The following is a 17,026-nucleotide window of genomic DNA, read 5'->3' on the forward strand; positions in this document are numbered from 1 at the left end:
CTTAAATAAGCACATCAAACACAATCTGCTGTATCACCAGAGCTGTTTGTGTTAGCTAAGGGCAATACCCAACATCTGATAATAGCACTGGTGCAACCAAATGGAAAACATGGGTATCTCTCTGCTCCTAGGAAATGTCAGAACTGTTTGCTGTATTCTCAGCATGTTAAGATTATAATTAATTTATTTTTAAATTATTTTTTCTCCCCATTGTATTAACAGAAGATTCAGTAAATGGCATTGATAGTAATCCAGGAGTGCTTTCCAAACTAGAAAGGTGACGTCAGTTAGGCTGCTGGTCAGGAGATGGGATATCTCATCTATGGTAGAGCCAAACTGGCTCTGGTTTGCTGGCTGATAATTCTGTATTCATAGCTGAGACATTCCAGGGGTGACTGGCTGGCATGGTGCTTGGTTGGTGCGTGGCTGTTCCAGCTGTGAGGAACCAGCCTTCAGGGATCCCGATGGACTCAGCCCCTGGTGAATGCAAGTGCAGCTGCTGTGCTGTTCAGCTGCAGAGCTAACAGGAGAAATGCAGCCCTGCTTCAGGCTCCTCTCAGAGGATATCTCCAGTATCCTCTCTGGAGATACTAACTTCTCCACTGCTTGCTGCAGAGAGCCTGTAAAGGAGTGTTTTCTTTAATTTTTATTTTATTATTTTCTCCCAAAACCTGTGTCCTATCAGGACACTGCAGCTGTACTTGCTTTTTGTTCCAAAGAGAAGAGTATTCTGGCATCTTTCCATATCTAAAATATAACTCTCCTTGAGAGTCTGCTGCACAGGGTGATAAAATACAATCTTATTTTACTTTCCCACCTTTCAGATGCTGTCCCACACAGTCCTCAGTCCTGGTGTACCTCTTAGTTGTGTTTAGATTGAGACACGCTGGGTAGCACTTTGCTAAACAAAAAGTCCCACTAATTTGGACAGAAAAGGTATTTGTCAAGGTGTGGATCTGAAAGACCCGTGGAAAAGACCATTTATAAATAGGGGAGAGCAATTAAGCAACCAGACAATCTGCGTGTCCTTATGTCTGTACACGGAGTGTGCTTTGAGCAGCGTCCTCGTGTTATGGAATGCCTGGGGGAGGTCACTGTGACATCCCTTCCCATAAAGGGTGAAATGTCACAGCCACCTTGGTGGTTGAACTGGGGGAGTGCTTTAGAAAAATCCTTAAGTCTTTCTGCTCAAATTCCTCCTCTGGAGATGATTTAACTTTTATGACCTGCCCTTTCTGTGCCTGTACCTGAAAGGTGTGCTCAGAAGCTGAAATTTCCATGGTGTTTGACTCCCTTGTGGCACAGGCAGGGGTGGAGCAGGGTCTCCGGGGCAGGGAGCAGAGGTCAGGCAGTGCCTCCGAGGGGAGGCACAGCGAGCAGCGGGGTTGAGCTGCTCAGGTGAGGGTCAGTGTTGGATGGGGAACTGGCGGCTCGGAGCTAGAAGACAAAGAGAAGAGTTTGTGGGTAGGTACTGGACGAGGAGGGAGAGGGGAAGGAGTGGGGGGGACATGCTAGAAGTGAAGGTGGGTGACAGAGAGGCGGCCAGGCAGGGGTGCAACGAGAGCTGAAGAGCCCTGACTGGGGGAGCGAGCCCAGGCAGGTTCGTGGCAGGGGAAGTGGGTCGGGGCAAGGCGAGGAGCGAGGGCGTGTGGAGGGCAGGCAGCATTTAGGAGGGGAAGTGGGCAGGTGACCGTGCAAGGTGTCAGGCAGGTGGGTGTTCCCGAGGAAGTGGGCGCGGGGCCGGAGGAGGGCCAGCGGGCGGGGTGCGGCGGGGAAGCGGGCACGGGCTGCGAGGGGCTGCCCCGGGGGCGGGAGGCGGCCCCGCCCGGGCCGTGGGGCAGCCCAGGAAAGCGGCGGGCGGCGGGCGGCGCGGGCAGAGCGCAGCGGCTGCGGCGGCAGGGATGGGGATGCTCAGCCTGCCCGGCTTTCTGTCCTGCGGGAAGAAGAAGGTGAGGCGGCGGGGGGAGGCTGGCCGGAGGCTCCCGGGCAGGTGGGGTGCGCGAGGATGTAGGCAAGTGTGGGTGCAGCTGAGCAGGTGGGTTGTGGAGGGGCCCAGGTGGGCGTAGCGGCACTCGGGCGAGCAGGCTGCAGGTACGTCGGCAGCTGTGGGCAGGTATGAAGTTGTCTGGGCGGGTGAGATCCAAACAGGTAGTGGAAGGTAAAGTAGGATGAGCGCCTCGGCATATGCGTAAGGCACTAGGACAGGTGTTTTTTTAAAGTGGGCATACAGGTATGTGAATATCTGAACAAGTATGGGGGCATCTGGGCATGTGCAGGGCCAGAATAGGGGAGTCTCCTGGAGCTGATAGCACAGGGTAAGGCAGGAGTAAGGCGGGAGTAAGGCAAAGCTGTGGAGGTGTTTGGGTTCTCTGGTGGGACCCTCTCTCACAGGTCTGTGCTGTCCTGCCAGGGATCAGCTGGACTGGCAGCGCAACTAGCTGTGCCCATCCTGTCTGGGTGATCAGCCACACCAAGGTGCGTCTCTGGACAGAGAAATGATGATATGATTGCCCTTCTTGCCTGGTGGGTATCACAAGCCTTCCCTCTTCTCTTCAAAGGACTTCAGTTTTGGAAATGAAAAAGATGCCCACGAGAGCGATGAGAACTTGGAGCGTGGCAACTGGTCAAACAAGGGCGACTACCTGCTGTCCTTGGTGGGCTATGCCGTGGGCCTGGGCAACGTCTGGCGCTTTCCCTACCTCACCTACCAGAATGGAGGAGGTACCTGTGCTGAATGGCAGGGTCGGGTGGGCACACCTTGCTCTCCCCAGGAGAGAGGAGAGCAAGCTCCAAGGGCTGGTCTGAGGTTGGGCACGTTCTGTCAAAGCTGGATGTGAGCGTCACCCTGGGAACTGGGATAGAGCCTGCTCATGGGAAAGGGCAGTAAGAGGCACCTGCTTTTTGGGTACCAGCTGAGAAGGGAAATAGTATTTAGTTTGAGTTGCAAATTTCTACCTGAGAATTCCATCTTCTGAGTTACTCATAACCAACATGTACCTTTTTGTCCGTGTGCCAATATCCTTTACTTGTCTAAATAGCTGCTCTCCCTCCCCAGTGCTTACCTCCTGGTAAGTTTATGTTATATACCATACCTGATATGTTTATAGAGAACAATTGAATCCCCTCTGCACCTTTGTTTTTCCATGCAAACAATGTAAGCTGGAATAATTAGCTCAATAATTACCCAGATCAAACACTTGGGAAGTGTGAGACAGAAAGAGCCTCTACCTGCTTACACAATGAACTAGTGACAAAGCCAAGCAGAGGCACTGGTTTCCTTGGCTTGTATTCCAGAGCTTTATCTACTTGCCAGGCTACCACTGGTAATTAGAGTCCGTAAATAGTAACTGCAGAGAACTTACTTATAGGTACCTATTTGCTCTGCCTAAGTTGTTGAAGTAAAATTCTGGGCTGTAAATGCAGTACAGCCCACACAGATGCACATGGAACATAAGGAGGCATTCCCAGTACAGAATTTTTATTGGAGTGAGCTGGGCTGGTTTGCATTACCTGGAGTTTTGTTGAAGAAAATTGTGAAAACAAAATAAGTTGTGACATCAGCCCTTGAACTAGATCTTTTATCTGCTGCAGCAAAGACTTTGCATTTAAGGCATATTTGTGCTGTTGTTTGCATCCTTTTCTGCGGCCCTTGCCGTGATTGATAAAGACAACTGTTACATCCTTGTTTTGAAACACAGGAGTAATCCAATTAATTCTCTGGGATAATTTACTTCCTGAAATTACATCAGGTATTTGCAGTTCCTTGCAGAACTGGGTCCTTGATTGCTTTAAATTCACTGAGAGTGATGAGGACAGATTCCTGCAGGGATATCGTGTTGTGTTTATGAAACTTGTGCTCTCGCTTTCCCTGTCTTCTGTGCACACACAAAGAAGTGCCAGTCCCTTTCGCAGAACAAGGTGCTCACTGATATCAGGTTAACATGCACTTTTAAATGGACTTGAACGAGAGCCATCCTGAGACGTTGTTTGACACAGGACTCAGCCAACCATAGAAAATAATCTTCATGCTTTGATGTCCAGTAGCTGCTTAACAGGGCAGTTGCAAAACACAGCTGAGCACACACAGGAATGGTTCTGTTCCTCTTTAAATTAAAAGTTGGAAGATTAAATAGAAAGTGGACAAGACTGGTGGTGCCTACAGCTAAGCAGTGTTCCTACTTGTATTAGAGCACATCTTCAATAGTTTTTTATAGAATTAATTTACTTTCTATAAGAGAAGCCATTCTTTTTAAATCAGCAGTTCTGACATTCATTGCAGGTACTATTTAGTCTTATAGAAAACAGGACTTAGAAACAAATCTCTCTATTTAAAAAAAAAAACAAACCCTACAGTGGGGAGCAGGGGAGAAAGGAGGAGTATAAAATATGATAAAACTGTGGTGAATGCTAAAAGATGCATTGTTTTCTTTGTGTGTGTGATTGTGCTTTTCACCCCATTTTTTATCTCCTTCTCTCAGGTGCTTTTCTAATCCCCTACACCCTCATGTTGGCGTTAGCTGGCTTGCCCTTATTTTTCATGGAATGTTCCCTTGGGCAGTTTGCCAGTCTAGGGCCAGTTTCCGTCTGGAGAATGCTACCATTGTTTCAAGGTTGGTTTTCTTATCTTTGCTTTTATTCCAGTAATAAACTGTTGTGAATTAATCATTTCTTCATGAAGTTACTAATTCTGGGCCACTGATATCCGTGTTGAAACTATTCCCAATGTTACAGGGTCAGTGTTATGTACCCAGGTATATACTTCCTCATTATTCAGCTAATAAACAGATGTTGAGTAAAGATTTCCCCAAAAAGGTTCTTGGTTATGAAAGGTTTTATCAGTGATTCTTTCAGTGCTCAGCAGCACATCACCCTCACTCCAGCTGTCCAGGCAGAAGCAAATATCCCTTGATATGAAAATTTGATTTGATTGAAAATAAATTTCAGAAGTTGACTTTATCACCATTTCTTTATGCTTCACGTCCAGTGTAGCTTGCAAGGCAATTGTGTGTTGAATGGGTTAATTCTGTATTTGGCTGCTAGTGTGGGCACAGGCACACAGGTCTGGGTGTTCTGTGCAGTACAATCACCCAGCACCTGCCTTGGGAGTCATCTGCAGGGGTGATAAAACAGCCTAGACTCTGGCTTTGTAAAGTGCGGTGCCTCTTGAGATCAGAGAAATCGTTGCATGCTGTAGTGGTAGTTTGTCTCGGTGAGGGCTTGTATTTCAAACTCTCTCACAGGGAGATTTGTTTGGAAACAATTAACCATGTGCTTTACCCACGCCTGTCCATCCTGGTCCTGTACCATGGGTGTAAGGGACTATGCAATGGTTTTGTTTGTCTTAATCTACCAGAGGAGTTAACATAGGAACGAGGAAGTTTCCTTCTGATGCAACAAGAATTTGCTTGTCACCTACAGAAACTGGTTGCCCCAACATTTACTCTTTTTGCCAGTCTCTGTTCTGCAGCACAAGAAACTTTCATGAAAGCAGTGTGTCTGTCCTAAAGCAAAAGGTTTTAAACACAGCACATCTTTAATGTGTCTGCGAAGACAAACTTATATATAGTTTAAGATGATTGGTGCAGTTTGTCCGGCTTTCCCAAACTCACAGAACAAACTCATTTTAACAAGGGGGAGAACAGTAATACTGACAATATTTACTGTTGTTTAAAGCATTCATTACAGTGGAATCTTTAAAATGGCTTGGGCAGTCTTAGTACAGTTTATTTTATTAAGTTTCCCTCTGACTGGGGAGAGAACAAAATACTGAATTTCTCCTTTAGACTTTGTAAATAGTCCAATTTTTCTGTGGGCCTGATTCAAACTCTGTTTCAAAACAATGTTTGAGATGGTCAGTTTGGATCATATCCATCATTTAATGGGTTTAAAATTTCACTGTTTGTCCGCTGTTAAAAAATATTTTAAAACCAAACAAAAACCAACTTCAACTTCTTCCCAAGTAGCCTTTTAAAAGTCATGTGAAGGCTGTTTGTTTTTGGGGGGGGGTGGTGTGGTGTTTGTAACCCGAGTTTGGGGTGGTTAAGATATTGTGTGTTTCTCTTTCCTAGGAGTGGGCATCACAATGGTCGTCATCTCAACATTTGTGACTATTTACTACAACGTTATCATTGCTTATGCACTCTACTACTTATTTGCCTCATTTCAAAAAGTGCTGCCATGGTCAGACTGCTTCTCCTGGGCAGATGAATTATGCAGCAAGACACAAATAGGTACCATACTTACCAGACAGAGTTTAATATTATTGGTTTTGGTAATTGGACTGTTTTCTGGGTGAAAGTATGGGAACAAGACAGCTAGCCGTGGCTTCAAAAGTCCTTCCTGGAATTTTGCATCTGAACACAGAGGAGTGATGCTTATCCACTTTGCCACCAGTTCTGGATGCTTGGGAAATCTACAGAGAACTGGGCAGAAATCACCTTGTTGGATCCTTTTTTTTCCCCTTTTAAACCTCAGCTTTTTTCTAGTGTATACATTTCCAATCCCTGGAAATACTGCATTCCCATTTCATCAGGCTTTGTGGCAAAAAAAAGTACCTTCCTTCCATGAGACAAACTGCTGCAGTAGTTTTTATCGAGGTCTTTTCATTACCCCTTGCCTCCCCTGTGGCTATGGTAATCCTGATCACCACTGAGGCGCTGGTTTCGCAGTTCATTAACTCTTTAGAACATATCTGCACACCATTGTTCTTGTGTTTCACAAGCAGATGTCAGGCCCAAACACAGCCAGTTTCTGTATCAGACCAATTTAAGGCAAAAGGTGAAGTTGGTAAGGTAATTACCAGTTAGCACCTGGAAATGTCTTGCCCGGTAACCAGTGATTATTAAAATAACAAGGACAAGATGAGGATGCATTGCATTGTTTACAGCATTAATGTAAATATATCTCAACCATATATCTGAAAATATCTTCTAAGAGGTCTTATGTAACAAAAAGTTGATGATTATTTATTGGCAAAACAAAAGATTTCAGCACCTAATTTGTAAGTTTTGGGTGAACACAAAACTGAATGGAAGAAGCTGTCCTGAAATAGGCTTCAACAAGAATTTCCAGTAAATGCTGATATATATGCTGATAAAGTGCTTTTTATTGTATGTTCTGGCAAAAAATTCCCAACCCCAGTTTCCATTTGTCCAACTCTGCTCCAAGGAAAATATTTAAAGTGCTCTAATAAGCCCTCTGCCACACTAAGACGAATATCAGATACCAGAAGATCCATTTGTCACCTTGGTTTGGGACACAAAGGTTTTCATAGAGTAACCAAGGCTACAATTTTAACTATGCTCAGTTTTGATTTTTATAAGTATTCTTGAGGATAAGTAAAATGTGGTGAGCACACCAGATTCTTGCTGTTTTGATTTACAGTCAAGTAGCAAAGTCACAGCTGCAAGTGACATTTCAGGTTTGTTTCCAAACACTGTTAGCAGGCAAACTGAAGCTGTAATTGCTTAGGAAACAAATTTGCTGTATCAGTCTGATTTTTTTTTTATAGTAGTCATTCCAGTGTTAATGATTCCTTTTTCTTGATTTCAGTAAATGACTGCAACACAACCTTGAATGGGGAAATAATTCGTGCAAACTACTCATTCATCGCGGGCAACAATCTCACGTGTATAAATGGCACCATAAACTACAAACCAGTGCAATTTCCCAGTGAGCAATACTGGAAGTAAGTAAATACTTTAAAGAAATTACTAAAAATAACTTTTTATGCATTGTGGTTTTGGATGTACCTTTTATTTTTGTATTATCTTGCAGTCCAGAAAAAATCTAGTCAAGGTATGCAAGTCACTAGAGAGAGGACTTAAAATTTAATTGATAAGTTTGGCCTTTTTAAGAAAAATTATGTATAGAAAGAAAAGCAAGTGAGTCAACCTTTAACCAATTGAAAAATGCTCCAATTTAAAGAAGTCCTCTTCTCTGATAGGCACTATTTGGCATCTTTACATGCAGCATATACTTTTATTTTTCTCAGGAGCTGCTGTGTAAAATATATTCACCTTATTCTGAATCTGGCCTGTTGCAAAATTGCCATTTCTTTATTGCCCCACATTCTCAATTTGCCTCGTGTTCCCTGGGTTCCTGGAAACTGATTCTTTTGGGCTCTTCTCTTCCTGTCAGAATTTCATGATTAACACAGAACATCTTAGGTGGGCCTTACAGGAGATGTGTGGAGAGATGAGAGCTGGTAGGCTTCAAAAAGAAGGGAAAAATGCAGCTAAATATAGCTTCACACAGCAGCTCACTTTTTCCTGGGGGCACAGGGGATCTATAGGGTGGGATCTATAGGGCAGAAGGAATCTATGAGGCAGGATTTCAGGATCTATGGGGGGCACAAGGGATCTATAGGGCAGCATCTGTGGGGCAGAAGGAATCTATGAGGCAGGATTTCAGGATCTATGGGGCAGACAGGAGAAGCAGCTGAAGAGGAGGTGTGTGTGTTGCTGCCATCCTCTCCTCACATGAGCATCATGTGCTTTCAGCAAAGTGACTCTGCAGCGCTCGAGTGGGCTGGACGAGACCGGCAAGATCGTCTGGTACCTGGCTCTCTGCCTCCTCCTGTCCTGGATGATTGTTGGAGCTGCCCTGTTTAAAGGAATCAAATCTTCTGGAAAGGTATGTCAGGAAGAGCAAGGAGATGACTTTTGGCCTGATTCTGCCCTCCCAATGTCAGTTGGACCCAGGGAAGTTTAGCACAAGGCAGGATGCAGTCCTAACACACCCCCCTCTGCCGGGCTCAGCATTTGGCTTCCCTCCTGCTACTCTGCTTCATAACTGTTACATAAAATATGAGCAAGGTGCTGATGACACAGCCATTACTAAACACCTGGGCCTCAACTCCACTAGGCTGCCCTGTATTTTGGGATCTTGCTGTCATGCCAGTGATTCCAGCAGAGTTTTAGCCATTGCCTGGGCTGTGTGATGGAAGCGTGCATGTGATGGCACACATGGGCACACGCCCTGGGAACACCCGGTGATTATTTTGTACTTCCAGTCTGGTTGAGATGGTTGGACCATACAGGTCAGGTGCTGTGAACAGGTGTGTGTGTGTGCAGGCTCCTTCCAGATTGTGAAATGTTGTTTGTTCCCAAGAGTTGAAGTTATTTGTAGGGACAAGGTACTTAGATGCTTGTTTTCAGAATCTGTCTCTGCTGAGCTCCCATTTCCACAACCTTCAGCATGGTTTTCTGGAGTTTTTCTTGGGCTAGGCTGAATTTCATTCTTCCTCACCTGAGACTCTTTGTGGTTTTGTTGCTTCCTCCTCATATTGTTTTCTCACCTTCATGTTGCGTCTCCATCATTTACATCTTCAGCCTCAGTTGCCTTTGCTCTTTTGTTCACCTTCTCTGCACAGATTTTTTCCCCCCCTTTTCCTTCTGTCATTGTGCCTTTCTTTGGCTCCTTGCTGCCTCCTTTCCTCTGCTCAGTGTGATGTCTCCTCCTGTTTTGCTTTCTATTTGGAGCTTTCTGCCCTTGTTTCAGTGCTTTGGTGTGGAGTGTCTGTGCTTTCCCAGCCTCAGTTATTTGGCTGCATGGCTCCTCTGAATCTCATGTTCTTTGGGTTCCTGGCAGTTGACTCTTTCCATTGTCAGTTTTTTTCTGGCACAAAGGCAATTGTCTTTGGAGAGCAAGGTGAGACTTGGAAGAATCTAGCTGGGCAGGAACAAGACAGATGAAAGGCAGAGAGAATTGTCCATTCTAGGCAAGCATGAAGGAGGTCTTCGGAAATGTCAGACTCACCACACAATGGTGCAATGCTCTGGCTTGGTGGAGCCAGCAGTTCTGGGTCAATTACCTGTCTGAATAACACTGAAACTAAGACTCAAGAAACCAGAGTATTGTTTAACATAGCCTGTATAACAATAATTGTACTGCTGGCCTTGGTCCCTTTGTGCTAGTACAACAGAGTAGAACTGTGTCTGAGAGAACCTAAAAGTCCTTGCTCCTGTAAAGAAAACTTCCAGAACAGTGACTTTTTTTTTAAAAAAAAAATTGTTTTGGCTTTTTTTTTTTTTGAGGGGTGGTAGGGGAGAGTAGCAGGGAGCTCATCAGGAGATAATTCCCCCCTGGTCACCTAGTTTTTCCTGGCTTTCAGTTTGCACTTGCTAGAAGCACTACCTAGCAAGAGACATCTGGGGTAGTTGAGTTCAGACCTTGCTACAGCAGTAAATCATGCCAGAAAACCCCATTTCTGAAACTGATCAAGTGCTATCTGAAATGTGGATATGTGGCTTGGGCCTTCTGCTTCTGTTGGAATGCAGCTCCAGAACCGGCTAAGCCAGATGGTTTGGTGGTTGTCATGTGTTCAGTTCTCTGGTCGCCTGTTTTTCTTTTGTACCAGCAGACCTTAGCTAAAGCCTGTCCAGTCTTCCTGCATCGAGGTCTGTGGATCCCCTCACATCTAACGTGTGTTCCTGCCCATCTTTCTGCAGGTTGTCTACTTTACTGCGCTCTTCCCATATGTCATCCTGCTCATCCTGTTGGTGCGAGGGGCCACCCTGGAAGGTGCTTTGGATGGCATTGAGTACTACATTGGGAGACAGTCCAACATCACCAAGCTGATGGAGGCAGAGGTGAGAGGAAATTCAGCCCCAGAAATGTGACATACATTCCTGGTTATGTGGCTTTCTTCTTTTACCCAGTCAGGTGTTTCAGGTCCTGCCCTGTATTTTGTACCAGCAGCTGGTTGTGTAAAAAGTCCAAGCCCCTATTCCAGCTACTCTCAAATTGAAAGACAGTCACCTCCTCCCCCCTCCCTGCCACACCAGTGATGGAACTGTGCTATTGCTTCTAAACAGTTCTTGGGGATCATGCTGGAGTTTAATCTTAGCAAGTTCGGCTGAGAAAGTTCCTGCTGATAATTTAAGGGACTTTATAATAAGGCTGAAGGGATCCCTGAGTTTGAAATTCAGGCCCTGCCTTGCCTGGGAAGTTACCTTGGGTAATTAGGTGGACCAGGAAGGGCACCTCATGCAAAGAAAGCCAGAACTTTCTTTGTTCTGGCTTATGCCAATATTATTGCAGTTTTATCAAAGGCAATCATTAAGTGTGATATTTATTTGTGGTACTTATATGAGTGCTTGGCACTAGCTGAGGGGCTACATCAGAGGCAGGAGTGGTTTGTTTGGGTCACACAAGTGGGAGGGTACATGGAATTCTCACTCCTGCAGCCAGTCCTGGTTGTCCTTATTTGTTGTATCTGTGCCAAGATTCATACCTCAGCAATTCACCTATGTGAACAAATCTAATCTTTTCTTCAGGGTTAGCCCAATAAGATTTAAGTATTTGGCAACATGCTTGGGGTGTGACCTTTAGACATCATAGAGATGCTGTTTGTGATTGAGACTGCAAGGTCACCAGCATGCTATCTATATTCTATCCTCCCTAAAATTCATATGAAATAGAATTATATATACAGGCTGAATGAAAAAAAAATACCCTTGAGCTTCAATGGAGGACAGACTTAAATGTTTATGATAAATACTATAAGTAATACAGTACTTTTCATGTCCTTTTTTTGTTTTGGTAGGTTTGGAAAGATGCAGCCACTCAGATATTTTACTCCCTGTCCGTGGCGTGGGGCGGGCTTGTTGCTTTGTCTTCATACAACAAGTTCCACAACAACTGCTACTCAGATGCCATTCTAGTTTGTGTGACCAACTGTGCCACCAGTGTATTTGCTGGGTTTGCAATATTCTCCATCCTGGGACATATGGCATTTGTGTCTCAGAGGCCTGTCTCAGAGGTGGTGGACTCAGGTAGGCTGATGGTCACACTGTTGGTACTGGGACTTGCATTGTCAAGGCATGACAATAACATCCTTCTCTCCACTACCTTCCAGGGTTTGAACTGGCCTTTGTAGCTTACCCAGAGGCTCTCTCCCAGCTACCAGCTTCTCCTCTGTGGTCCTTCTTGTTTTTCTTCATGCTTGTGCTTTTGGGCCTTGACTCCCAGTTTGCCACCATAGGTAAGTGGGGTTTTAAGCAACAGGGTTTTTATGGCTTTTCAAATGACCATTGCCTTTCTTAATTTTGCTGCTCAAACTCCCTACTTCTTCCTTTGCAGAAACACTTACAACCACCATTCAAGATATAAATCCCAGAGTGATGAAAAAATTAAGAGTACCTGTAACCCTGGGTCTGTGTGCAGCATTCTTTTTTCTTGGGCTTATCTGTGTTACTCAGGTAAGAAATTGAGGTTCTTGGCAGTGAGTTTAGTTATGTTGCAGGTGATGAACTCAAATCAAAATACCCTTTCCAACTGTTCCTGTCTTTGTGGATAAATCTTAGAGACCCTTGAATTTTGACAGTGTGCCTGAACACACAAACAAGCAATTCCCAGGGAAAGCTTGAAGAACCTAAGGTTTTCTGTGATTATTGAACTGAGACATGCTTTTAAATAGAAAGCCTTTATACAGCCTGTGAATGATCAGCCTGATTTATCGTTCCTCAGTTCAGGAATTTATTTGTGTAATCACAAGTACACGCATACAACATATCCACAGCACAATGGTGCTGCTAATAAATGCTGATGGGATCTTCTTGTTCAGAACTCACTACCAAACAGGACAGGAATTGAGGAATGGCCTATCCATGTAATAAAAACCCATTAGCTCATGAGCATTTGTAGATTGCATGGTTACTTCTCCTGCATGTGTATATTTATATAAATAGATATACAGAAAAGGAATTTTAAGTATACTGCATAAAATTTCTTGAGGCAATTGCTTTTAAGGGTATAAAGGTTCACTGCAATTACTCCATCTAGAAATGCAGATTTATGTGTGTAATTAGACTGAGAATGTGAAGGAAGTAATTGTGGTGAGTAGACATTTGTATGGTCAAGCAAAGTACGTAAGTCATGAAACAGGGTGGTGGGGAAGCTTGCAAAGGACTTAGTACACAAGAGTGGGGAATGGCTCAAAGATTGTTTCCTGCTCTGGGATCCTGCTGTTGCATACTGGTGTCTAAAGCTGTGGTTAACCCCATGGAGAAGTCATGCATGTAGGAGGATAGAAGCCTCCCAGAACTGATAACTGGTATAGATGTTGCTGTAGTTCAGTATAAAAACTTCAGTCCCAGCTTTATTCCTGTAAGCTCCACATTTAAATCTTGCTCTCAGCTGTTTATATATGCTCTGCATATACATAGATCTTTGTTTTAGCATCTATAGCATTTTGTTAGATGTGCTTTTCAACTTTACATTGAGGATTTAAAGAAAATAATATTCACAAATCTGTACTTGACCTGGAGAGCTGTGAACTTAAAAACTCAGAGTCATGATTAGTTAAATTGTCTTGAACAAATGCATCTTATTTGTATGTTACTACTCAAATTTTAACCTCTAATGTTTATTCTGCAGGCAGGAATTTACTGGGTTAACCTAATAGATCACTTCTGTGCTGGATGGGGAATCCTTATTTCAGCTGTCCTGGAGATAGTAGGCATTGTCTACATTTACGGTAAATTATTTGCATTGAAAATACATAATTAAACTAAGCATTCCCAGGAACAGTGTATATCACAGAGTCACAGTATGGTTTTGGGGTGGAAGGGACTTGAAAGATCATCCTGTTCCAACTCCCTGTTGTGGGCAGGGACACCTTCCAATAGACCGGGTTTCTCAAAGCCCCATCCAGCCTGGCCTTGAGCAGTGCCAAGGATATACAATACTAATTATTGCAATAAAGAATTTATAAGTTAACCGTCTGAATAGTAATATAATTTAAAAAAAACTTTAATGCAGAACTGGAGAAACTGTCCTTGATAACTGCTTTTCTTTGATCACTTCTGAGTAACCCCACCTGCAAGGGAGGTACCTGCTTTACAATGAGTTCCATGATTTTCTTCCAACAGGAGGAAAAAGATTCATTGAAGACATTGAAATGATGATTGGAAAGAAGAGCAGTTTATTCTGGCTGTGGTGGAAAATGTGCTGGTTTTTCATCACTCCTGTGCTGTTAATGGTGCGTGCACATGACTGGATTGTGTCAGTGTGACAGAGCTTAGTAACTTAATATTGAAGAGGTTTCTTTGTGAAGAGTCAGGGCTGACTGCCCAGGCTCTGTGTATAAAGATGGGGCATAGCTGTGCCAGTGAAGTGAACTGTGGGCTGTCTCTGCTTTCTGATACACTCCCTCCTCCTTTGATCCTCGCCAGAAGAGGCTGGAGCTTGAGATCAGTTACTAAGAGCTGGGTCTACACTCCCAAGGACTAACACAGGGCAACTAGATCCTCTGCCTTGGCAGCTGGTTTATCTTAATTTTAGACTGAGATTGGTTTGAAAATCTTTTGAGGGAAATCTCATTTTTGGGTCAGATGTTCTGCTGCTCTCCTGTCTAACTGAGATCTTTTAATGTCCTGTTGCATGTCTGGTTTTTGTTACTCCTGTACTTCCAATTGTGAGTGTAGACGGTTGGATTATGTTACTATGACAGAATTTATTAACATCCCCAATCCAGGAGCAGTGGCCAGTCACTCTGGCCAGCACATTACCTGTAATCTGTCCAGACTATAGTTTAGAAAATGCTGCTTAAAACTATCCAATTTCTGAAGTAATATTTTCCAATTTCTAATCTTAGATTCTTTCCTGTATTCCTGTAAATAATGGAACACAGGAACACATAAAACATGTAGAGAAGGGTACTGGGCTCAGCCAGCAACATATATATTATCCAACATAAGATTTAAAGAGAACGCAGAGATCAAGTTATGTGTAAACACAAATGTAGTTAGTGCATCTGGTGTCATTATTCAGTCCTGGCCTTCAGTCTTGCTGCTTGGTGATGACTGAAAACCAAATCCTGCACAACTGTTTTCACACTCAGACAACAAAATGGAACCATGCAGAACATGTAGACAGCCCTTCTTTTTATTGAACCAACTTGGAAGCAGTGCAAATTCAATGTTGCTGGAAACCTGCTTTTCTCTTATTGTTTTTGCCATTTTTTCTAGGCTATTTTGATCTGGTCTTTGATCACATTTTCAAACCCCACTTATGGCTCAGTGTTATACCCAACCTGGGGAAGTGCTGTTGGCTGGTGCATGATCATCTTCTGTGTCATCTGGATTCCCATTGTTGCTATTGTAAAAATACTTAAAGCTGAAGGAAACCTTGTTCAGGTAAGGGCAAAAAAACCCCACTGTCATAGCCTCAAATCTGAATTTATTTGTTATTATCAGGACCACTTGTGCTTTCTTCTCCAATCCATCTACTACTTTGACATGGTTTTCAAACGGATTTTTAGACCAAAGCATTATCTCTGGTAGTCCATCAAAGGTGCATCTACTCTACCATGTTCTGATAAGAAGACAAAGTCTAACTCTCTGGGAATCCATACACACCATTCAAGAGAGATTTTTTCATCAGTTCTGCTGCTATTCCAGCTCCTTTAAATTCTCTGAAGAATTTCTATTGCTTTCTATCCCCATATAATTTTCTGGAGTTTTCCCTCCCATTCCTCACAGAAACAAGTGACAGATCTGAGATATTCTGCTCTTGGTGAGTTTCCCCAAACGGTTGTGTTGGTCACAGCTTTCCCTGTTCTTTGACTTCAGCATCCAGAACCCACCGACCCCAAAGATACTTGGAACGATTCTAAACAACTTTGGTGATTTGCCATTTGTTGAGTTGCAGTGCATGTCTACAGCTATAATTTTACTGAATTTTCAAAGTAGCCTGGACTAAAGTAAGACATTCAATGCCTCTTGGTTTTGCTTTGCAGCGCATTGTCAGCTGCTGCCAGCCTGCAGCAAACTGGGGCCCCTACCTGGAGCGTCACCGGGGAGAGCGATACAGCCACATCGTGGATCCCAAGACGACAAAGGAGCACGAGATTCCCACTGTGTCTGCCATCATATACAAGCGATATTGAGACGGCTGTTTGGATGACTGTTTTTTAGTATATATCAGTGGGTTTTGTTTTTTAATATTGGAAAGGTACTAGGAAAAAAAAAAAAAAAAAAAAAGGCAAATCAACAGCCCTGCCCCTTTAAAATCCAGCCCCCAAATGAAAGCGAGTCATATTATTTATTTTTAGTGCTTTAGTCTTTGGGGAGGAACACATCAATAAGGCACTGAGATCTCCCCAGATATGTGGGTTGAAAGGGCAGGATAATACATTGCAGGCTCCCCAGGCTGCTGGGCTGGGCATGCTTCCCCCCCATCCAGCTGGTATCCAGCTGGACTGCAGATATGGGTGTGGGGGACAGTAAAGACATTCTGGTGCTCCCAGCTGGAGCCCAAACGTGCTCTGTGTGTGTGTGTGTGTGTGTGCTCTGAGGTGCAGTTGCTGCCTTCTGCTGTGCTCTGCCACCCCAGGGGTGTGCAGTCAGCAGAGGGGAATGGGTGTGCTGCTGCCTGGCACTGGAGCTCAGGGAACATGAGTAATTCTTCTCTGTCTAAGCCTTGCTCAGTGTGCTGGGAGGCTGCTCAGGATTTGATGTTGAGTATGCTCTGTGTGTGTGTGTTGTCTAAACAAATACAAATATTGAGTGGCAAAAAATTGCCATCACAGGAAATAAGATTTAAACATGGTGAAAAGCAGGCTGCTTTCTATTTCTCATTATTCCCCTTGGGATCCCTAAAGAGCTATCTTCTCTGTCATGCCCCATGCTCAGCCCGCATCTGTCTTTAATTCAAAAACCTCATGTTTCCATATTCTGTCATTAGGTTCTGCAGAATGAAAGTGTAACCATTGAATTTGCGTTTGTCTGCTCTCCTATTTTCATCAATGCTTTACCTATCACATTGTTTCCTGCTTCTTTCACTCAGATTTGGGTTTTCTCTTCCAAAGGAGACCCAAAGTGCTTTTTTAAAAGATTCAAACAGTGTTATGGTAGGACCAAAAGAAGCAGAACTTTACTTAAAGTGAAGTTTGCAACTACCTTGTAGTGCTGTTATTCCAAAATTTGCTGAAATCATGAGATTAATGAAAAGTTATGAAGTTTGTAATGCAGTTGGGAACACAGACTTGAGCATCTACATAGACAGGAAGGGTTTGGGTGAA

General features: G+C 43.8%; 1 protein-coding gene across 1 annotated transcript; it reads left to right on the forward strand.

Annotated features, from left to right (window-relative positions):
* Positions 1-1,508: 1,508 nt before the first annotated feature.
* SLC6A14 (solute carrier family 6 member 14) lies at positions 1,509-15,892 on the forward strand. The gene is made up of 16 exons (XM_041485335.1): positions 1,509-1,523; positions 1,730-1,949; positions 2,411-2,475; positions 2,559-2,721; positions 4,479-4,610; positions 6,069-6,230; positions 7,552-7,687; positions 8,502-8,634; positions 10,452-10,592; positions 11,549-11,777; positions 11,861-11,986; positions 12,085-12,203; positions 13,381-13,480; positions 13,875-13,984; positions 14,973-15,140; positions 15,743-15,892. Exons 1-16 carry the CDS (start codon positions 1,509-1,511, stop codon positions 15,890-15,892), a joined length of 2,169 nt encoding a protein of 722 aa, XP_041341269.1.
* Positions 15,893-17,026: the final 1,134 nt, after the last annotated feature.

This window comes from Pyrgilauda ruficollis, unplaced genomic scaffold, assembly GCF_017590135.1.
Source record: "Pyrgilauda ruficollis isolate IOZ18807 unplaced genomic scaffold, ASM1759013v1 scaffold7, whole genome shotgun sequence".
Lineage (NCBI taxonomy): Eukaryota > Metazoa > Chordata > Aves > Passeriformes > Passeridae > Pyrgilauda > Pyrgilauda ruficollis.

What these genes read in the sequence shown, in the direction of transcription:
- SLC6A14 (XM_041485335.1), top strand. An exon ending in AATGCTACCATTGTTTCAAG is followed by an intron (nt 4,611 to 6,068) that starts GTTGGTTTTCTT and finishes TCTCTTTCCTAG; the next exon opens with GAGTGGGCATCACAATGGTC. An exon ending in CTCCCAGTTTGCCACCATAG is followed by an intron (nt 11,987 to 12,084) that starts GTAAGTGGGGTT and finishes CTTCCTTTGCAG; the next exon opens with AAACACTTACAACCACCATT.